The sequence below is a fragment of the Phyllobates terribilis genome, unplaced genomic scaffold (genome assembly GCF_046119375.1).
Source record: "Phyllobates terribilis strain yellow unplaced genomic scaffold, ASM4611937v1 Scaffold_1__5_contigs__length_1240528914, whole genome shotgun sequence".
NCBI classification, from domain to species: domain Eukaryota; kingdom Metazoa; phylum Chordata; class Amphibia; order Anura; family Dendrobatidae; genus Phyllobates; species Phyllobates terribilis.
Window position 1 is genome coordinate 248922064 of NW_027362761.1, and position 23977 is coordinate 248946040.

General features: G+C 42.4%; 2 protein-coding genes across 7 annotated transcripts in view; one reads left to right on the forward strand and one right to left on the reverse strand.

The window, feature by feature from the left end:
• Positions 1-801, reverse strand: part of LOC141166623 (uncharacterized) — a 170577-nt gene extending 169776 nt beyond the window's left edge. The window contains exon 1 of the mRNA XM_073653482.1: positions 703-801. The gene's annotated coding sequence lies outside the window, so the exon portion shown is untranslated. The remainder of the gene's footprint in view (positions 1-702) is intronic.
• Positions 802-1803: 1002 nt separating this feature from the next.
• The window catches only part of LOC141256058 (Fc receptor-like protein 5), a 124828-nt gene continuing 102654 nt past the window's right edge, over positions 1804-23977 (forward strand). The window contains exons 1-5 of one of the 6 annotated variants that reach the window (XM_073671145.1): positions 1804-2055; positions 8186-8348; positions 8511-8659; positions 9250-9543; positions 19483-19773. In XM_073671145.1, the coding sequence (XP_073527246.1) occupies positions 8590-8659; positions 9250-9543; positions 19483-19773 (655 nt within the window). In that variant the 5' untranslated portion in view covers positions 1804-2055; positions 8186-8348; positions 8511-8589. The other 5 variants (XM_073671146.1, XM_073671147.1, XM_073671143.1 and 2 more) reach the window with 5 other exon arrangements.

Here is a 23977-nt window from a genome sequence, read left to right on the forward strand (position 1 = left end):
ACTATGTTGCAGTTCAGTTTATATGGACCTATTTTAGACTTTCCATGGATATTTAATAAGAGTGATGTCTATTTTGGACACTTGTTCTGTATATTGTAGTCCTGTCAGTCAGTTATCTGGATAGCTAATCAGCATGTATCGGGCATGCATCCTATGGAATAAACAGGACAGGTGCATAATATCTACCAATTGTGCCCATGTTCACATCCTGAATCAGAAGTCAGAGGTGACAAAGAACTCCTTGATGGGGTGGGCTTTTAAATACCCATATTTTTTTTACATCTTGCCAGTTAATGTGTACAAACAAATACACTTTGATAGTAGATTATAAAAATGAAGACATTTCATGAACTGATTTATCGTTCTTAGTCATTTTCACAAAAACATTGCAAATAAAGCATAGAAATGCTTTAAACCAATGAACATGAAATTAGTTTAGGTCAACGTGTTCAACTGTTATAATTGCCACAATGGTCCCGTGGACTGCGAGAAATTAACAGACAACACCAGTATAAACTATCTTCTTGAATAAACTCTGTTAACACATAAAGCACAGCAGGATCCACCAACATATGTCAGATTTTCAACCAGTTTTAGGTGGCAATAACTATTAAAGGGACTCTGTCAGCACAGAATAACTGTTCTAACGTATAAATGCAATATTGGAAGTAAAAGATAACATGAAATGTTGCTTTTACTCACCGGTTAATGGCTGCTAGTTTTCTGGAGTATGTTACGAAGATTAAACTTTTGAGAGGAGAATAGGTCATCTACAAGTGTTTCACCTTCTTCTGTATATAGACATGAACATTTCCATTTCCTTCTTTTGGTGTAGCCACAATGTATTTAACAAATGCAATTTTTTGCATGAATGTTTAGCTTCTAAATAAGGAAGATAGATCATAGAATATGGGATAGTGCAATTTTTACTCGCCACCATTTTAATAAAATAATTGGAACACCAAAAAAGTTAAAAGAGTGATATTTGCTGAAATAACTCAATGGTAGGTTCAGTTTTTCATATTTTTTCATATTTTTCTTTATAAATTTGAGGATTATGAAAAAGTAGAGCTATAATGAGCAGAAAAGCAAATAAAGTGATAGATGATAGTCTCTTTATCAGCACATTGTACTTGATGGGTAGAATTAATAAATAAAGTAGAGAGAGAGAAAATGTTCCCAGAAGATTATTACACTGTTAAGGCACTTTGCACCAGGCTCTATTAGGGAACTCTGCACCAGGCTCTGTTAGGGTACTTTGCACCAGGCTGCATTAGGGCACTCAGCACCAGGCTCTGTTTAGGGTGCCCTGCAGCAGGCTATATTACAGCACTCTGCACCAGGCTGTATTAAGGTACTCTGCACCAGGCTCAGCTAGGGTACTCTGCACCAGGCTGTATTAGGGCACTCTGCACCTGGCACTGTTAGGGTACTTTACACAAGGCTCTATTAGGGCACTCTGCACCAGGCTCTGTTAGGGTACTCTGCACCAGGCTCTATTAGGGCACGCTGCACCAGGCTCTGTTATAGTACTCTGCACGAGGCTCTGTTATGGTACCTGCACCAGGCTCTATTAGGGCAATCTGTACCAGGGTCTTACGGCACTTAAAACTAGACTCTGTTAGGGTCAGTGGCGTAACTAGAGTCTGATGGGCAAGGTGCAAGATTTGGATCAGGGTCTCCCCGTCCTGAGTACATATATATATATGCAGCGGCATGCTATTCCATCTGGTTTGCGTTTAGTTGGACCATCATTTATTTTTCAACAGGACAATGACCCCAAACACACCTCAAGGCTGTGTAAGGGCTATTTGACCAAGAAACAGAGTGATGGGGTGCTACGCCAGATGACCTGGCCTCCACAGTCACCAGACCTGAACACAATTGAGATGGTTTGGGGTGAGCTGGACCGCAGAGTGAAGGCAAAAGGGCCAACAAGTGCTAAGTATCTCTGGGAACTCCTTCAAGATTGTTGGAAGACCATTTCCGGTGACTACCTCTTGAAGCTTATCAAGAGAATGCCAAGAGTGTGCAAATCAGTCATCAAAGCAAAAGGTAGCTACTTTGAAAAACCTAGAATATAAGACATATTTTCAGTTGTTTCACACTTTTTTGTTAAGTATATAATTCCACATGTGTTAATTCATAGTTTTGATGCCTTCAGTGTGAATGTACAATTTTCAAAGTCATGAAAATACAGAAAAATCTTTAAATGAGTAGGTGTGTCAAAACTTTTGGTCTGTACTGTATATGCGCCCTCCATCCTGGTATATATGTACCATATCTTTGGCCCCATTCTGGTATATATATATATATGCCCCATCCTGGTATATGTCCTCCGTTCTACCGCTGTTCTTTAATGTATAAAAAAAAATAAACCATTATACTCACCAAGGGAGTACATAGCAGTCATGGGGCTCCATAGCAGAAGTATAATGCACCCCCATAGTCCTCCATACATTATAATTTATAATGCATCCCTTAGTCTTCCATATAAAATACTGCACAGCCCATAGTATAATGTACAGTAATATAATGCACAGCCCATAGTCATCCATAAACCATAAAGTAAAATGCACCCCCATAGTCATCCATAAAGTATAATACATGACATAGTCATCCATAAAGTATAATGCTTCCCGAATAATAATCCATAAAGTATAATGCACAACCCATAGTCATCAATAAAGTATAATGCACAACCCATTGTCATTCATGCACTATAATGCACCCCATAGTCGTCCATAAAGTATAATGCACCCCATAGCCATCCATAAAGTCTAATACATATCCCATAGTCATCCATAAAGTATAATACACTCCATAGTCATGCATAAAGTATAATGCACAGCCCATCGTTATCCATAAAGTATAATGCACCCTGTAGGCATCCATAAAGTACAATGCACAACCCATAGTGATCCATAAAGTATAATGCACCCCCATAGTCATCCATAAAGTGTAATGCACCCCCATAGTCATTCATGTAGTATTAAGCACCCCATAGTCATCCATAAAGTATTATGCATCCCATAGTCATCGATAAAGTATAATGCAACCCCATAGTCATCCATAAAGTATAGTGCACATCCCATAGTCACCCATGTACTATAATGCAACCCTATTCTCATCCTTAAAGTATAATGCACTCCATAATCACCAATACGTATAATGCACAGCACATAGTCATACATCAAGAATAATGCACCCCATAGTGATCCATAAAGTATAATGCACCCCCATAGTTATACATAAAGTATAATGCACAGACCATAGTCATCCATGTACTATAATGCACCCTCATACTCAACCAGAAAGTATAATGCACCCCATAATCACCCATAAAGCATAATGTACCCCCATAGTCATCCAGAAAGTATAATGCACCCCTGTCGTCCATAAAGTATAATGTGCCCAATAGTCATCCATAAAATATAATGCACAGCCCATAGTCATTCATAAAGAATAATGCACAGCACATAGTCATTCATAAAGTATAATGCACCCCATATTCATCCATAAAGTATAATGCAATCCATAGTCATCCATATAGTATAATTTACCCCATAGTCATCCATAAACTATAATGCAGCCTCACAGTCATCCATGATGTATAATGAACAGCCCATAGTTGTCCATAAAGTATAATGCACCACATAGTCACCCATAATGTATTATTCACATCCTATAGTCATCCATAAAGTATAATGCCTAGCCCATAGTCATCCATAAAGCATAATGCACAGGCCATAGTCATCAATGTACTATAATGCACCCCCATACTCATCCATAAAGTATAATGCACCCCATAATCACCCATAAAGTATAATTCACCCCCATAGTCATGCATAAAGTATAATGCACCCCCATACTCATCCATAAAGTATAATGCACCCCATAATCACCCATAAAGTATAATTCACCCCCATAGTCATGCATAAAGTATAATGTACACCCCAAAGTCATCCATAAAGTGTGATGCACCCCTATAGTCATCGATAAACTATAATGCACCCTGGAGTCATCCAGAAATGCATCCATAATGCACACCGAATAGTCATCCATATACTATAATGTACCCCATAGTCATTCATAAAGTATAATGCACTCCAGTAGTCCATTAGTCATCCATGTACTAAAATGCACCCCCATACTCATGCATAAAGTATAATGCACCCCATATTCATACATAAATTATAATGCACCTCCTAGTCATCCATAAAGTATAATACAGAGTCCATAGTCATTCATGTACTATAATGCACCCCTATACTCATCCATTAAGTATAATGCACCCCATATTCGTTAATAAAGTATAATGCACTCCATAGTATTCCATGTAGCATAATGCACCCCATAGTTATCCATAAAGTATAATTCACAGCCCATAATCATGCATAAAGTATAATGAGCAGCCCTTAGTCATTCATGAAGTATAGTGCACCCCCATATTCATCCATAAACTATAATGCACCCCATATTCATCCATAAAGTATATTGCACCCCGATAGTCCTCCATAAATTATAATGCTGCTCATAGTCATCCATGTACTATAATGCACCCCCATACTCAGCCATAAAGTATAATGCACCCCATAGTCATCAATAAAGTGTAATGCACTCCCATAGTCATACATTAAGCATAAAACACCCCATATTCATCCATAAAGTATAATGCATCCCATAGTCATCCATGTAGTATAATGCACCCTATAGTCATCCATAAGGTATAATTTAGCCCCATAGTCTTCCATAAAGTATAATGCATCCCATAGTCATCCATGTCCTAGTATGGCCACTGATTTAAAAATAAATACTCACCATCCCTTCGTTCCCCACCGCGCGGCATCCATATGTGAAACTGGCAGCTGACTTCAACGTGCGACGGGACCATATGTCGTCAATGCTATGCGCCCCATCACATGCATGTTGACATCAGTTACTGGCCTCTGATTGGCCGGCAGAGTGTATTGTTGCACACGGGCTCGAAGGGTCCATGCGCCGCGATACACTTCAACTGGATGTGCCTCCAAGGATGCTTATCCAGCCGAAGTTTCTGTTGGCATCGGCAGGCCCATGACCTATGTGGTCGTTACCCCCCTTGGTTAGGGTACTAGGCTCAGAATAGAATGGAGGCGCCATTTGTGACAAAGCGTTTATACGAACCGGGTCACGTGATACACCAGCCAATCACAGCCATGCTAATACTTGATAGCTCCGGAATTGCCCACAGCCTAAAAGCTTGTTGATTGAGTGCGCTGCAGTCTTTCAACAAGCTTTATTTGGCATCCGAACCCGAAGAGTACAACAGATTTCTGGGAGAAATCTGTGACCGGATTACAGTATCGGACACTAGGTGTCCGGTACGAACCCCAAACTTTACAGTTTGGGTGTGCTGCTCCCTAGATATGATAAATTTCTTTATGTGCATCATACATCAATGTCTACTTGTTATAGAGGAAGTGTGCTTCTGAAATGTTGTAGTTTGCTTATACATAATAAGGAAATGTGAATTTATAAACAAAAATGTGAATTGAAACAAAAACACTTTTGAGCCAAAGTCCTTATATAGTCTGGTAAAATGTAAACATTTGTTAAAGATGTTTCAATGGGCAGTCCAGTTAAAAAAATGATCCATAGCTATGCATAAAAAGTAATTAATATAATTTAAAAAGTAACTGTTGTTTTAATTTTTATTTAATAATAAATCAACAGTACACATAAAAATAAGCAACTTTGCAATATATCTTATCAGAAAAATTAAGGACTATTCATTAATTCTGAAAATTATCAATTCTTGTGTAAAATTTGTATTCAGTGAAGATATTTTTTACATTATTGAGACAGAATCTTATCAGCATCAACTGTCATCTTCTATGTAGATCGAAGGAGGAGCTCTGAATTTAGCTCCTCTCTCTTCCTCATCCTTCAACTCCTTCCCTTCACATAATTTCTTATGAACACCAACTGTTTTCTCCTATATCAGTAATAAAAAATCTGTCTTTACTGAATACAGATTTTACTAGGGAACTGAGAATTTTAAAAGTGACAAATCAGTCCTGGGGGAGAAAGAAGCAGATAATACAAAGATGCCTATTTTTATATGTACTATTAATATATGAAATAAAAATTATAATGCCGATTACTTTTTAATAATATATTTTAATTTTCCCAGGTATCCTGATCATCAGGTAACCCCTCTAGACCTGTGTTTGGCAACTCCACTTCCAGTCGTGTGCTCAACACTGATCTTCCTCTGTCAGTATGTGACCAGTGTTTTGTGTGAAGGGGGCTAACTGACTGCTCATTTCAATAGCTAGGCCACATCTTGAAACCCCAACTGAACATCTCCATTTGAAATGCAGTACAATAAACAGGTCACACTTCACACATCTAATAAACAGAGATGAGCAAATAAATTTGCATTAACCTGGTATAGCTTCCACTTCAGTACTTTGTACTTCAGTGCTCAGCCGGACTAAGCAAGTGCGTACTTCCTCTGCTGGTACTTAAATATTGGCATGCGGCAAGCATTTGTCGATTACTAGGAACACACGCCATTATGAAGTCCAATGAGACCTTGTGACTAGGCCTCACAGGACATCATGACATCGTAATGCCTAGTAATCACAAGAGGCTTCCAGGATGCCTTGATTCAAGTGCTGGCTCAGGAAGTTCCCACTGTCCTGGTCGGTCTGCCACGGAGTACTGAAGTGGAAGCCAGATCAAGGTAGTGCAAATCTAGAATTGGTCATGCTCATATTCTTGATAATGAAGCTGATAACAGGCCTAAAGTCTAACGGTTCTCTATCACTGACAGACTGCATAGCAATAGTGTAAAAAAAATATAAAAACAAACCAAAGCATATGATCACTAAGTCCTACTGAAGCATCAGTGGTGCCGATATCTATGTAGCTAGGAAAAGAGAAGACAGAAGCTGTAATAAACCACTTCCATCTTCTTCCCAGAGTTCTCAGGTGTGTCTGGCAGTTGAGAACTGGACTTGCTCCTGCTACATTGCAGGAGTAATAGTTTTAATTCCAAGTTGTAAATTTATGGGTCTTGGTTGTTATCTGGTTAAAAGAACCGGAAAAATTTGGCCAAAAACAATGTCACAACTATTCACATACTGCGTATGGTATTGATGCTCAATTCTATTCACTTCAATAGAAATTAATTGAAATACCAAACACAACCCATGGACAGGTATGGCACTGTTTCTAGAAAAAAGCAGCCATGCTTTTTCTAGTCATGTAAAACCTCTTAAATCTACGGAATAATTTTGACCAAGCAAATCCCGATCTGACAATGAGAAGCTCATGTTTTGAGTTTAGTATAAATTCCTGACAAAAATTGTATTAAGTGGGATTCAGCTCCTTGTTTGTACAACTATTTTGGATGTTACGGCCCCCAGGAGATACATGATATGCCGGGATACTGAAGTGTCTTTTGGGCTGCGGTAGAACTGACAGAGTGACATTTCCTGTACTGAACTATATTTTGCTAGACAATTGAAGTTCATTCAGTACAGGAAATTGAACTGTAATACATTGTAGGAGCACAGATAAATACCAGACTGTATGGGAATTAAAGAACAATTAGGTCCTGTTGCTACTTTTATCTAGAATGTTAGTTACAAGCTTTTATTTAATGGCCCAGTATTGTAATGAAGTCTCATTATCGTACAAATGGGAACTTTTAGACTGGTAATGAAATTCAGAAAGCGAAAATATTTTTATTAGACACTAAAGTGCAAAACGGAAAAAACTAATAATTACAAAAGTTACTAGTATAAAAAGGCATAGGTATGGTTTCTGCACACTGAAAATGTTATAACTTTGTCAGACTGCCATTAATTGGCAGAGCTGTTGAACCCACTGTTGTACCAGAACAATGCAATTTCGGTGTCACATTTCAAAGTGGTTAAATGTAAAAATGTTCTGTTCTTCTGGAACTGCTGAAGTTTATGGCAAATGTCAAAGCAGAAGAAAGACTTCGCTTATCTCTAGTAGTATAAAATATGGTTGTGTTCTTTCTTGTTCTGAAGCCATTAGGAAAGACATTTCTTGGTATAAAGGAATATGAAAGGTATATGCTGTACAAGTGTATCTTTCCGCGTTACTCTTGTTATTATCAAGTTTCCTCTTTTGCTCTTCCCTTCCTGTTTTGTTTCACCGGCCGAAGCTGCCAGCAGGAGATTCCTTTGTAACAATTCGGCTTCTCCTGAATCTCCCTTGCTCCTGGCTGCGCTCCCAGATGTGTAAAGAGGGAAGGGGCTGTGACCAACACCCCAAAGAAATATCACATCATCCTGGAATAACGTAACGGTGAGATACCAAGCATAGAGGTAATGTCGCAAATAAATCTTTTAATCCCTTTAAGTCATTTCGGGATATATGGGAAACCGATGGAAGGTTGGCTTATGGTTATAGTTATAATGTTATTTTTTTGTAAAATATATAGTCTGCTTGTTTAATTTTCTTCTAACCTAAATTTCTTCTACCTACAGGACTTCAATAAAGGGCAGAATATTTTAAGTAACCCCAAAGATGTTTTGACTAGTCTGGACACTGCCTTATTCTTACGCCATGCATAACGTGTTCCCAATATGCTTCCATTTATGGCTTTGCCTTCTATCAGAGCTCAACTTGTATGAAGGTGAGTGGGTGAATATGACTTTTATTTCCCTATATAATGACTAGAAGTACCCCATTGTATTGATTAAAGTACTAATGATCCACACTTTGGTCCATATTTTGTTTACCATATATGTTATTCACTAGTAACTTTCTTATCTAGAGTGTTCTAGATCTTATTTGTAGATCTTGAATGATTCCACGCTAACTCTAAGGCTCATACAGCATTTTGGGACTATGCAAAACAGCTAATAAGGCCATAGCTCTGAATTTGTTTATGGGCCCAAAAGCCTACTAGCACTACAATGTTATAGTACTTATACTCTCAGTTTAGGTTTTTTACATATTCAGACATATCCTGTAGCATTTTCCATAGTATTGCCGTAATCATACAACATAATAAATTGCAACAATAACAATAATGCGTTTTCCTACTTTCAGTGATTAACCAATGCATTTCACACCCTTGTAGGTCACAGTTTTCTACTTTTTGTCTTCCTTTTCTATGCAACAATTATTTAATAGTTTGAGCTATGCCCACAGCACAAAATGTTAGTTTTCTTATGCCAGGTCCTTCCGAGAAAAAGTTTCCAATATATATATTTTTTTCAGCTATTCTTCAGAGGCCAAGCATCATCATATCAGCCAGGTATGCCACATACCTAACTGGAGAATCAGTGTTTCTAGATTGTCAAATCACCGCAGACTTTACCATACATGGATACAAATTCTTCAAAAATAATGTAGAAGTACGTGGTGGGATGGAAGCAAGCACTGTGAACAAGTATAGGATAAGGACAGCAAAAAGAAGTGATGCTGGATCCTACACCTGTCTCTATTGGATAGCAGATGCCAGAGGAAGGCAAGAATCAGAAGTCAGCTTACCTGTGTCTCTGTCTATAATAGGTAAGAAGCTATTGTGTCTTTATATCTATTCTTTGCTACGAGAACTCAGAGATGGTTATCAGTTTGGTGTTTTGGGCTATAGCCTATAAGCAAGACATAAATTTTGGTGCTGGTTGACTCACTTCTTTAGTAAGATATGTGGAAAAATATTAAAACAAAACAAATCTTGAGCTATATATGGGGTGCAAGAAGGTGGAAGTTTTCAAATAAAAAAAAAATCTTATGATTGCTCCCATAATTGCTTAGGTAATATGAAGTCATGAAATCCTTGGTAAAGTCAAGCCGATCTCTGGGATCTCCAAAAAATTATGATGTTGTTATGTTGCAAAGAAGTCTGGTTTGTTACATAGAGGGTGATACATCCTCAAGAACCAAATTCCTCTATTTTGGGATTATTCTTTTATTAATACTAATATTATTATCCTCTACATATAGGTACTGATATACTTTAGAAACATTCAAGTTGTGGCAGTAACCAATTAAAAAACAACAAATACAAATGCAGCAAATAAAAGCAAAACTAGAAACAATGAAATATATATACAGTATAAAACTGGAGGAAGTTTCAGTATCTTCCGGCTTAATGTGTTTGATTAATCTGAAAATGTTAACTGTGAATATTACAAAATAGAGGGCGATAGACTCAATTTATTTTTTATATATTTTTCAATATTATATTGATCCTATGTTCTACACCCATCAGCTCACAGGGGATAGTCAATAGTACAGTGTGAATACTCATAAATACTGTGCTTGACCTGCATTTATAGCTACTACAGTATATCTTCAAGTGTTCAGCAGGACAATGCACCTTGATACAAGCATAGAAATGTTCTTGAAAGAAAACCTATTCTTTACTTCTGCCACCTTCAAGTAATCAAATATCTACCCAATTGATCCTGTAAACTCTATTACAGAAATTACCACACCTTAAAGGGATTGTCCAATTATGCAGACATATTTTCTTTTACTTAAATACATTTATTTTGGTGTCTCAAATCATTTTTGCAATTGGGTTTAATTAAAAATGTTGAGCTGTTTATCTTTTTTAGTCACATACAACTTTAATGCAGTCTGTGGTATTAAATCAGTTGAAAGCAGCTCAGAAAAGACAGATAATTGAGATTATAAACTCTCTAGTTATAATGAGCTCATTGATATATTCTCAGTAAAAGCAACCCTCCACCTTAGGACAGAAAGTGGCTATACATTTATCATTTATAGTCATCTTACCATTATGTACTCTATTTGCCTTCATTCTGCCTCCTCCACTCAGATCGATGTCTCATTTATCCTGTTTCCAAGATGGTTGCTGCAGTACCTTGGGGAGCGCAGTGATAAATATTATCTGGGATTGCATCGAGAGACAGAAGGATTTGCAAAGCCTCCATCCACAGAAGGTCTGTGTTTAGTTCTCTGGGATGTTTGGAACAAACTTCCTGACGAGTTCCCTCATAAACTATGTACAACTGTACCTAGAAGAATTGATGCTGTTTTGAAGGCAAAGGGCAGTCACACAAAATATGGATTTAATTTAAATTTTGTTCATTCATTTTGTTAATTGATAAAAATAAACTATTAACATTTCTATTTTTTGAAAGCAGTCCTTTTTCTTAAAGGTCAATTTCTACATACAGGTGCATTTCACTAAATTAGAATATGATCAAAAAGTTTACTTATTTCAGTTCATCAATAGAAAAAGTGAAACTCATATATTATATAGAGTCATTACAAACAGAGTGATCTATTTCAAGTGTTTATTTCTGTTAATGTTGATGATTATGGCTTACAGCCAATGAAAACACAAAAGTCATTATCTCAGTAAATTAGAATAATTAGCAAAAAACACCTACAAAGACTTCCTAAGCGATTAAAAAGGTCCCTTAGTCTGTTTCAGTAGTTTCCACAATCATGGGGAAGACTGCTGACTTGACAGATATCCAGAAGGCATTCATTGACACTAAGTAAATGCAAAGTAAATTTTGCATTTCATTTGGAAATTAAGGTCCCAGAGTCTGGAGGAAGAGTGTAGAGGCACACAATACAAGCTGCTTGAGGTCTAGTGTGAAGTTTCCACAATCAGTGATGGTTTGGGGAGCGATGTCATCTGCTGGTGTAGGTTCACTGTGTTTTATCAAGACCAAAGTCAGCGCAGCCGTATACCAGGAAATTTTAGAGCACTTCATGCTTCCCTCTGCCGACAAGCTTTTTGAAGATGGAAATTTCATTCTCCAGCAGGACTTGGCACCTGTCCACACTGGCAAAAGTACCAATACCTAGTTGAAATGCAACAGTATCACTGTGCTTGATTGGCCAGCAAACTCGCCTGACCTTAACCCCATAGAGAATCTATGGGGTATTATTAAGAGGAAGATGAGACACCAGACCCAACAATGCAGACGAGCTGAAGGCTGCTATCAAAGCAACCTGGGCTTCCATAACACCTCAGCAGTGCCACAGGCTAATCGCCTCCATGCCATGCCGCATTGATGCAGTAATTGATGCAGAAGGAGCCCCGACCAAGTATTGAGTGCATTTACTGAACATACATTTCCGTAGGCCAACATTTCGGATTTTAAAAACATTTTTTAAGCTGTTATAAAGTATTCTAATTTACCGAGATAATGACTTTTGTGCTTTCATTTGCTGTAAGCTATAATCATCAAGATTAACAGAAATAAACACTTGAAATAGATCACTCTGTAATGACTATAATATATGAATTTCACTTTTTGTATTGAAGAACTGAAATAAATGAACTTTTTGATGATATTCTAATTTAGTGAGATGCACCTGTATGTATTGTGTGTATATGTGTCACCCTGGCCTGGATGCCACAAGTGTAATTAAAGCTGTGTCTGAGAGCAGGGGGGAGGTTCTCTGGTCAGGGGAACATTAGCATGCAATGCCTCCTGTCTCAGGCCAGTAGGGGGAGCTGGCTGCCCCTATAAAAGCTGGTACTGAGGGCAGGGTTAGAGACAACTGGATGGCCTGTCTCAGCACTGAGACGTGTCCTAGAGTGGAGCAGGGACAGAAAGTTGATTGCACCTAAGAGGAAGTGTGGCAGTAGGAGAGCCACAAGCCAGAGACAAGAGGCGAAGAGAGCCTGTCTTGGCAGATCACGGACTTAATTTACCAGACTTTGGTGTCTGAGGCTGGAAGTATTCCACATTCCCCAGCAGATAACCAGTCCGCAAGGGACTGTATATTCCTTGGCCTAAGAAGCCTGGAGGCCCTGCCACAACCGAAGGGACCAGTAAAGCCGTACAAGGCTGGGAGCAGAAAGGAACCCACGTCGCAGGCCATACAGGCGAGAATACACGGAAAGCTCGGAAACGTGGGCTGTTACCCTATAACGAGGAGATAGCCAGAAGGAGCGCAGAAAGCACGGTAGGCCTACACCCTCACCCTGACCAGGGCCAATCTCCCAATTGCTCTCAGACATCCAGGTCCCCTCCTAGCCGGGACTGTTTGTGGGTCAGTTTACCTGTTCTAGTAAAGACCCTGGACTGCAACCTGTTGTCTGTGTGCTCGTTGCTCCTCCAGCACTATCAGCACATAACGAACTACCACTGGCCTGACCACCCTGAGCCACGGAACCGGGTTGCCACTACTACTCCCACCGTTTCCCTATTGCCCGGATCCGAGTGCCCCACGGCCCAGGGGGCGAGTCAGCTTTGGCGTAGTCGGCAGGATTTTGTGCCCGCAACCACCGGGTACCGCGTGCCTGAAAAAGACTTTTGCAACTTACCTGTGGCGAAGTTTCCCGCCGCCCGGAGCCGATTCCCGCCATCGGAAGCCATCTTGGACCGTTTCCCGCCGTCTTCTGCTGTCTTCCCGCCATCGGACGCCATCTTCAGGACGCCGCGCGGGAAGAAGAGGGGCGTGGACGTCAAAACCGCGCGAGATCCGAAGCTCCGCCCCACGCACCGACGCTGCGCAAGGTCCTGGAAGGGAGAGAGGGCGACGCTGACGTCATCAGGACGCGACGCCAGGTCCTCGTTCATAGCAGCAGCAGCGGAGCCGCGGCCTACAGAAAAGGATCGTCGGAAGGTAGGCCACGCTTAACTAGGGGGGAGGAAGATGTCGGACACAGAGGCGCCCACTACCACCAACGCAGCTGCAGCAGCTGTGATGCCCTTTTCCTTGCCCTACATCCCTGGAGCGGCCTGGTTGCCCAAGTACTCAGGGGAGCCCCATGCCCTAACTGACTTTAAGGAAAGGCTATACAGTTTGTTCCAGGTTTACCCCCTGACAGAGGAGCAGAAGGTCAGAATATTGACAGGGCAGTTAACTGGCGCAGCCCAAAGGGAGGTAAAATCATGGCCCACTGAGGAGAAAAGGACTGTGAAGGGTATTCTGGCCCGGCTGCGGGGTACCTTTGATACACGTACCTCCGCTGAGATTAAAATGAGGTTCTATGGATGTAAGCAGCGGGCACAGGACAGCATCAGAGACTATGCCCTAAATCTGCAGGAAGCCTTGAGGGCTATTCAACAAACTGACCCTGGCAGTGTGCAGGAAATGGATAAGCTGCTAACAGAACAATTCATAGAAGGTCTGCTGTCTAGCGCCCACAGGGCCCAGCTGCGCCTCATGTTCTTTCAGAACCCTGACCTGACCTTTGCCCAATTTAAGGACAGGGCCATAAGGGTGCTCCGTGAATCTGCAACCAGTGGCGCTATAAACCCCTGGCGCCCTGCTCTCACCTACCACCAGGAGGGGGCGCCCTCCTCTATGGACCCCGTGGGGGCTGATGCACAAGCCCTGAACCAAGCCCCGTCGAAAGACCTGCACCACCAAGTCCAGGAGCTGACCAGGAGCGTCGCGGCGTTGACCAGGACCGTCCAGGCGTTGCAAGTGGACCCGTCAAGACCCATCGAGCTGGCTTCAAGTCCGGAGGATGTCCCGTGGCATCGACAGAGGAGGATCCCGTCATTCCGAGGGAGGCCCACAGACCGCTACGCAGAGGATGGACAGCCCATTTGCCGTCGATGCAACCAGCCCGGACACATTTCCAGGTACTGTAATTTAAACGGGTCTAACCTGGGGCAGAGGGCCGACCCCCAGGCATAAGATCACCAGGCCCTTATAATTGGCGTGATAAGTACGTTGGGGGGCGCCCGGTTTTACCCGTGGTGCTGGACGGTATCCCCATGAGCGCCTTGCTGGATACTGGGTCGCAAGTAGCCACAATCCCTTATGTACTTTTTAAGCAGTATTGGACTGATGCTGATATCACACGGTATCCAGACAGTAACTTGAGCATCATCGCCAGTAATGGCTTACCCGTGCCGCAGATGGGGTTCAAGGAGATGACCATTAAAATTGGTAAAGTTGAACTGCCGGCACAGGGAGTGATTATTGTGGACATTGACCGTCATGAAAGTCACCCTAAAATAACTGTGGGTACTAACGTAATTGAAAATTGTCTTTCAGAGGTAATTGTAATTCTACAACAGGTGGCGGTGAATGCTAGTTCCAGCCAACAGAGAGTCCTCAACAAGGAGATAAAAGCCCTGATTAGACGGCAGCAGGTAGAACTGTCTGGTGGTGAGATCGGTAGCGTAAGACTGAGTGACCCATTCCCCATTTCCATGCCTCCCAAAAGTGAAATGATGATCTGGTGTCGGACTGCAATCGGGTTCAGTGGTAGAGACTACCAAGCCATGGTAGAACCCGTGTACTCAGACAGCAGGCCCACCATTTTGACAGCCCGGGGGGTGGTTGATGTCCGTCATGGGAGGGTGCCCGTCCGCATCCTCAACATTGGGGAGAGGGAAGTACACTTACCCAGGTACGCTACACTCGCCAAACTGTTTGTTGTCGAACACCAAGCTATCAGGGCCGTGGAACCCTTGCCTCCATCTCCTCAGGCGGAGGGTAATGGCTCCCAGAAACAAAAGGAGGACTGGTGCCAGAAACTCCACGTGGGTGCTGACTCCACTCCCCTGCACCAAAAACAAGGAGTCTACCGGGTGGTACAGGAGTACGAGAGAGTCTTTAGTAAGCACCCGCTAGACTTCGGCAGAGTAAAAGGGATAGAACACCACATCCCCACAGGGAGCCACCCACCGATAAAAGAAAGACACCGACCTGTACCCCCTGCACATTATCAGAACGCAAAGGGCATGCTAAGAGAAATGAAGGAAGCAGGGGTCATTAGAGATAGCTGTAGCCCCTGGGCAGCCCCCTTGGTTCTGGTGAAAAAGAAAGACGGCACCATGAGAATGTGCGTGGACTATAGACAAATCAACCGTATTACCCACAAAGACGCATATCCGCTGCCTAGAATAGAAGAGTCTTTAGCCGCACTAAAATCTGCTAACTTCTTTTCTACTTTGGACCTTACTAGCGGGTACTGGCAGGTTCCTGTGGCAGAGGCTGACAAGTAGAAGACCGCCTTCACCACCCCGATGGGACTGAGCGAATTCAACTGTATGCCTTTCGGGCTCTGCAACGCACCAGGGACCTTCCAGCGGCTGATGGAATGCTGTCTAGGGCACCGAAACTTCGAGGCGGTCCTCCTTTACCTGGACGACGTGATCGTGGACCACTATTCCCGTTTTCTAGTGGTGGTCCCGGTAAAGGACTTGACAGCCCAAACAGCGGCCAGAGCCTTCCAGCAGTACTTCTGCCGTCCACTTGGGTATCCGGAACAGGTCCTGACAGACCAGGGTCCAGCGTTCGAGGCTGAAATCTTCCAGGAGTTCTGCAACCTCTACGGCTGTAAGAAAATTCGTACAACGCTTTACCACCCACAAACCAACGGGATGTGTGAGAAGATGAACAATATAGTCATTGATCTCCTGAAGACGTTGCCCCTGGAGGAACGCAGCCTGCGGCCAGAAAAACTGCCGGACCTGATAGACCTATACAACAATATCCCGGTGAATGCTACAAACTGCACCCCGGCTTACCTGATGCGAGCCAGACCAGGTAAGCTGCCCGTAGACCTGGAGATGGGAGTCCTAATACCTGAGGACACCTCCCCGGATGCGGACTGGGATACGGAAAGGCAACTGCAGTACAAGAAGGTACAGGAGAGTGTGGAGAAGAGCCTGGCCCAGGCGAGAGAGAAGCAAGAAAGACTCTTCAATCAACACGCCCCTGCTAGTCCCCTAGAACCTGGTGAGCAAGTCCTAAAGCGAAAAAGAAGGCTACATAAGTTGGACGACCAGTGGGAAAGGGAACCCTACACCGTACTGCAGTCTGACCACGACAACCCAAAGGTGTGCGTAATCACCAAGGACGGAGGAGAAACCACTAGTGTCGTCTCCAGAGACCACCTCAAAAGGTGCCCCGAGCAACTCCGTAGTGCAGAAGAGGATCAGAGTGACCTTGAACCCGCAGAGGACAAGGAAGAAATGATCAGCACCGTTCTCGGAGAGTTCCCTCAGTCCTGGACTCGCATAAATGATGCTATAGTGGTACCCGTCCTGCATTTCCTGCAACCGGCACAGCAACAACCAACACCAGAGCCGGAAGGTGAAGAGGAGCAAGCGGTTCCAGAGGCAGAAGAGCCTGTACCAGCAGCCCAGGAGAGTCAACCCACTGCTGACAGTGAGCCTGCCATGCCTGCGGTAAGCCAAAGAACCCGCAGACAGCTGCCTGCCCTACCTGTACACCCAGCTGGTAGCTGTACCCCTAACGCTAGTGGGGAAAGCCAGGTTGGTCCACCACCAGACAGTGGGTTAAGGTGGTCAACCAGGAGCACAAAGGGGCAGATACCCGCTCGCTGGAGAATATAGCGTGTACTAAAATTGTAAATAACCCTGTTGCCAAATTTTGAAATGTTTGCCAAGTTACATGCATGTTTGGTAATTCTATGTTTCAGTTTCTTGCAGCTACCGTAAGGACTCAAAGGTTATGGACTTTTTATAACCGAGACCTTGTATGGACTGCGTTCGGAGCCTAACCCAGGAATGAACTAAGACTGTAAAGGACTTGGGGTAGGACAGACCCCCACCTGGTTAAGGCTCCCCGTTGTGCTGGTGATATGGACACCCGGTCACAGGCCACACTGTGACCTTAAGAACTCAATCTGTGCGTCGTTTGTCTACTGATGTTTTATAGTTATGTATATTATCTTTGTTTGTTATTTAGTCCCGGAGTACTAAATTTCACTAGGGGGGAATGTGTCACCCTGGCCTGGATGCCACAAGTGTAATTAAAGCTGTGTCTGAGAGCAGGAGGGAGGTTCTCTGGTCAGGGGAACATTAGCATGCAATGCCTCCTGTCTCAGGCCAGTAGGGGGAGCTGGCTGCCCCTATAAAAGCTGGTACTGAGGGCAGGGATAGAGAGAACTGGATGGCCTGTCTCAGCACTGAGACGTGTCCCAGAGTGGAGCAGGGACAGAAAGTTGATTGCACCTAAGAGGAAGTGTGGCAGTAGGAGAGCCACAAGCCAGAGACAAGAGGCGAAGAGAGCCTGTCTTGGCAGATCACGGACTTAATTTACCAGACTTTGGTGTCTGAGGCTGGAAGGATTCCACATTCCCCAGCAGATAACCAGTCCGCAAGGGACTGTATATTCCTTGGCCTAAGAAGCCTGGAGGCCCTGCCACAACCGAAGGGACCAGTAAAGCCGTACAAGGCTGGGAGCAGAAAGGAACCCACGTCGCTGGCCATACAGGCGAGAATACACGGAAAGCTCGGAAACGTGGGCTGTTACCCTATAACGAGGAGATAGCCAGAAGGAGTGCAGAAAGCACGGTAGGCCTACACCCTCACCCTGACCAGGGCCAATCTCCCAATTGCTCTCAGACATCCAGGTCCCCTCCTAGCCGGGACTGTTTGTGGGTCAGTTTACCTGTTCTAGTAAAGACCCTGGACTGCAACCTGTTGTCTGTGTGCTCCTTGCTCCTCCAGCACTATCAGCACATAACGGACTACCACTGGCCTGACCACCCTGAGCCACGGAACCGGGTTGCCACTACTACTCCCACCGTTTCCCTATTGCCTGGATCCGAGTGCCCCACGGCCCAGGGGGCGAGTCATATATATACATACACATACGCCGTCGTGACCAAAAGTTTTGCGACAGACACAAATTTTGTTTCATAACAAATTTTGCGCTTCGGTGTTTTTAGATCTTTTAGTTCTTTCTGAAGAACAATTATTAGAATTTCATGTTTTTAAATATTTATTGACAACTACATCAAGTTTATACTAAGACTAAATATTTACAATGAATAAATATTTACAATAAATATTTAGAAAGTACAAAGCAGTCTCCTTAGTTTTTGTACTTCCTGGTTTCTGGCAGGATGGGCACTCATTTTCAAGTGACAGTGCTTTAGCTCATTCAGCTACCAGTGGTTTGTTCTGAGGTCTACACTGCTATCACTGTATGTACATATAGAAATAACAGGAATTTTGAACAAGCACACAACTCCAGATAATGGGAGCCATGGTTAGAAGAACTGGTTTTGGAAAATCACCAGCTACAGGCTGCTGATTTTGCAAGATTTATTACAGCAGCTTGTTAGGAGATCAGAGAGTGAGAGGAAGGGAAGCAACTAACTAATGTGTGGAAATCAATGGTCTGGAAAGAGGTGGCTGGGATGTTAGGAGTTAACCCCTCTCCTGGAATGTAACTACAGCGCACACTCTGTCAGGGTGCAGGCAGGCACCAGTAGCTGAGTTCCATGGGAAGGAGCTGCACACAAGGAAAAATAAAATTTTTCAGGAAAATGAAAGCAGAAAAATAAAGCAAGTATATTGCAAACTTGCTTATTGTCCTGTTATCTGACTAATTAAATCAATTTAGTAACTTAAAAATGCCTCTTCAATAAGAAAGTTGAGCCACGTTGTTCAAAACAAAATTGTGGAATATTGTATAATAGATAATCCTGCACATCGTACATTGATAAAATGTGTATATGTGTTATAGAATTGTGTAGTTTGAGATTTTCAGATTTTCTTTTGTTCTTTTTAGATCAGCCATCTACACCATCTCTATCAGTGAAGCCACAGCAAACCCTGTACTTTGAAGGAGAAACTGTAAATTTGGAATGTGAACATCCAATTGTAAATTCCCAAATTTCCTATCATTTTTACAAAGATACAACCAAAGTACATAGTTACCTAGACTCAACAAAGTCTGAGTACCACATTTCCAGCTTAAGTACCAAGGACTCAGGGACCTATAATTGTGAATACTTGGTGTTAGGTCACCAGAGGACAATCCCTTCTAGCAAAAGCATGCAACAAACAATTACTGTTACAGGTATGACATTACGAAAGTGAAGAAAATAGCGTCCTATTAGGTATCTAGTAAAATATGAGTATTTTTAACATGCATCCGAAAGAACATTTGTGGCATATGAATTAAACCCAGTGGATGGACCCCAAAGATTTCAAAATCTAGGGTCCAAGCCAATCATCTTCAATTGAAATCAGTGGAATAAATAGAATAGAGATTGGGTAATGTTGTCATTCTAAATCTCTATTTTAGCATAAATTTAGGTCTTATTCATATGGCTGTATTTTAGGTACATTTTGTAAAAACATATTAGGGATGCCATAGAGGTGCCTAAGCCATCTACTATAATTCTAACTTTTGGTGAGAGAAGAGAATGCTAGAGGTACCCTTTCAAAAGTGCAAAGAGACTTTAGAAGCACTGTGTTATTAGGAACAAAATATAATTTGGATTCTTACAAATCTTTGAAAACCACAAAATATCATACAGTACAGACCAAAAGTTTGGACACACCTTCTCATTTAAAGATTTTTCTGTATTTTCATGACTATGAAAATTGTACATTTACACCGAAGGCATCAAAACTATGAATTAACACATGTGGAATTATATGCTTAACAAAAAAGTGTGAAACAACTGAAAATATGTCTTATATTCTTGGTTCTTCAAAGTAGCCATCTTTTGCTTTGATGACTGCTTTGCACACTCTTGGCATTCTCTTGATGAGCTTCAAGAGGTAGTCACTGGAAATGGTTTCACTTCACAGGTGTGCCTTGTCAGGTTTAATAAGTGGGATTTCTTGCCTTATAAATGGGGTTGGGACCATCAGTTGTGTTGTGCAGAAGTCAGGTGGAAACACAGCTGATAGTCCTACTGAATAGACTGTTAGAATTAGTATTATGTCAAGAAAAAAGCAGCTAAGTAAAGAAAAACGAGTGGCCATCATTACTTTAAGAAATGAAGGTCAGTCAGTGTGAAAAATTGGGAAAACTTTGAAAGTGTCCCCAAGTGCAGTTGCAAAAACCATCAAGCGCTACAAAGAAACTGGCTCACATGAGGACCGCCCCAGGAACGGAAGACCAAGAGTCACCTCTGCTTCTGAGGATAAGTTTATCCGAGTCACCAGCCTCAGATTAGAGACCAAGTCAATGCCACAGAGAGTTCTAGCAGCAGACACATCTCTTCAACAACTGTTAAGAGGAGACTTTGTGCAGCAGGCATTCATGGTAAAATAGCTGCTAGGAAACTACTGCTAAGGACAGGCAGCAAGCAGACGAGACTTGTTTGGGCTAAAGAACACAAGGAATGAACATTAGACCAGTGGAAATCTGTGCTTTGGCCTGATGAGTCCAAATTTGAGATATTTGGTTCCAACCACCGTGTCTTTGTGTGACGCAGAAAAGGTGAATGGATGGACTCTACATGCCTGGTTCCCACCGTGAAGCATGGAGGAGGAGGTGTGATGGTGTGGGGGTGCTTTGCTGATGACACTGTTGGGGATTTATTCAAAATTGAAGGCATACTGAACCAGCATGGCTACCACAGCATCTTGCAGGGGCATGCTATTCCATCTGGTTTGTGTTTCGTTGGACCATCATTTATTTTTCAATAGGACAATGACCCCAAACACACCTCCAGGCTGTGTAAGGGCTATTTGACCAAGAAGGAGAGTGATGGGGTGCTACGCCAGATGACCTGGCCTCCACAGTCACCAGACCTGAACCCAATCGAGATGGTTTGGGGTGAGCTGGACTGCATAGTGAAGGCAAAAGGGCGAAGAAGTGCTAAGCATCTCTGGGAACTCCTTCAAAATTGTTGGAAGACCATTTCCGGTGACTACCTCTTGAAGCTCATCAAGAGAATGCCAAGAGTGTGCAAAGCAGTCATCAAAGCAAAAGGTGGCTACTTTGAAGAACCTAGAATATAAGACATATTTTCAGTTGTTTCACACGTTTTTGTTAACTATATAATGCCACATGTGTTAATTCATAGTTTTAATGCCTTCAGTGTGAATGTACAATTTTCAAAGTCATGAAAATATAGAAAAATCTTTAAATGAGATGGTGTGTCCAAACTTTTGGTCTTTACTGTATGTATTGTTAGTTTTGTTTATTTCTTCACCATTGTTTTAGCATTTAAAAACTGTAAATGCGCCACATATTATAGTATTATTGGCTTGAATTTTTAAGAGCAGTTCCTAAACTGCTTCTTGGATAAAATTTGCAACAAGCTTTGTAGCAAAGCACAGATAAAAGTGTTTGTTTTTAGCAGGTTCTTTTGATATTTTTTTTCTTATGATTTTCATACAGATTTGATATTCACAATCTTGGTTTTTGTTTTGCTTTCTGCCCTATTTATTTTTCTGAACATTTTTTGGTTTCTTGAAGAAAATCTCAGTAACCACATTATCCATACTAATAACATTAATTTCTATTCACACAATACATTTTTTAGCTGTGGCAATTTCTCCTCTATAGACTGTAAAGCAAGAGAAAATGTAGCAAGTCTATAGTATAGCTGCCATTTCCTTATAACAATTAGAGGTTTTGGGTTGCTTTTTTGAAAGTCAGACCATTGGAGATTGAAAATTGACAAGAAAATAGAATTAGGCTGAGTTCACACGATGCGTATTTAATGCGTTTCCGCGGCGTTTTTGCAGTTGCGTAAACGCCGCGGAAACGCATGAAAAACGCATGGTAGAAGGGAAGCAATGTTCCCCAATTGAAATCCGCATGTGCTGTGCCCATGATGCGGATTTTTCCGCAGCGTAAACGCTGCGCTCAAAAGTCCGCAGCATGTCAATTAATTTTGCGTAAACGCGGCGTTTTCGCCGCCATTGACTTGCATTAGAACGCGCCAATTCCGCAAGACTGCATCTGTACTTGCGTTATTGGCGCGTTCTAATGTGCGGATGGTACCCGGGTGTGGAGGAGAGGAGAGTCTCATCCACACCCAGGTACCATTAAAAAAGCTGTAAAACAAGAATAAAATAAAAAATATATATATACTTACCATCTGTCGGCCCGCGCCGCGCTCCTGCTTGGTTCCCGGCACTTGCAGTGAGTTGAAGGACCTGCGCTGACGTCAGAGTCATGTGACGGGTCACGTGACGCTGACGTCGGCAGGTCTTTCAATTCAAAGTTGCCGGCAGCCGGGAGAACGGAGTGAGCAGGACAGCGCGGGCCATCAGAGGGTAAAGTATACATGTATTTTTTATTTTTACCATTCTCTCGGGTCACACTATATATATCCATGCTGTTTGCATGGATTTATATAGTGTGACCTAGTTGTCAAGCACTTTCCAGGTGATGCTAAAATCGCTTGGGAAGCGCTTGTCAACCCACATGCGGAAATGAAAGTGAAGACCGCTTCATTTCCGCATGTCCCTGGCAGGAAACCGCATGTACAATCCGCATGTGTTTTTTCCTGCCAGAGAGATGCAGAAACGCTCAGGAAAAAATCCTGAGCATTTCTGCATCGTGTGCACATACCCTTAGACTTACCGGTAATTCGGTTTCTAATAACCCACCACAACAGCACACAGAAGGATGTAACCCTACCCTAATACTGACAGGAAATATGAAGAGGTTTAAATATCCCCTCCCACATCCTCCCTCCAGTGTTATTACAAAGGACCACAAGAGTATAGATGCTTCAAATTAATTTTTATTTCTACTGATCAAGCTGTCGTAGAAACAATAAGCGAGGGGGAGGGAATTACCCGTGCTGTCGTGGTGGGTTATTAGAAACCGAATTACCGGTAAGTCTAATTCTATTTTCTCTAATAACCCCCCACGACAACACACAGGAGGTATACCAAAGATATACTAGGGAGGGACAATAGCCTGAAGAACCTTCCTTCCGAAGGCTAAATCTCCAACAGACATTAGGTCTAGTCTGTAGTGTTTGGAGAAAGTATGAATTGAGGACCATGTGGCAGCTCTGCAAATCTGTTCAATGGATGCGCTGGCTTTTTCAGCCCAAGAGACAGATATCGCCCTTGTAGAATGGGCCTTGAGCTTTGCTGGAGGAGGTAGATCCTGGATCTGGTAAGCCTCCGTAATGGCCCTCTTAATCCAGTTGGCTATTGTGGATTTTGCTGCTTTCTTTCCTCTGTTTGGACCTTGTGTATGGACAAATAGGTTCTTGTCTTTCCTTCCTTCTTCTGTTTCCTGAAGACAGTGCAGTACTATTCTCCGAACGTCCAGAGTGTGGAATTCCATCTCTTTT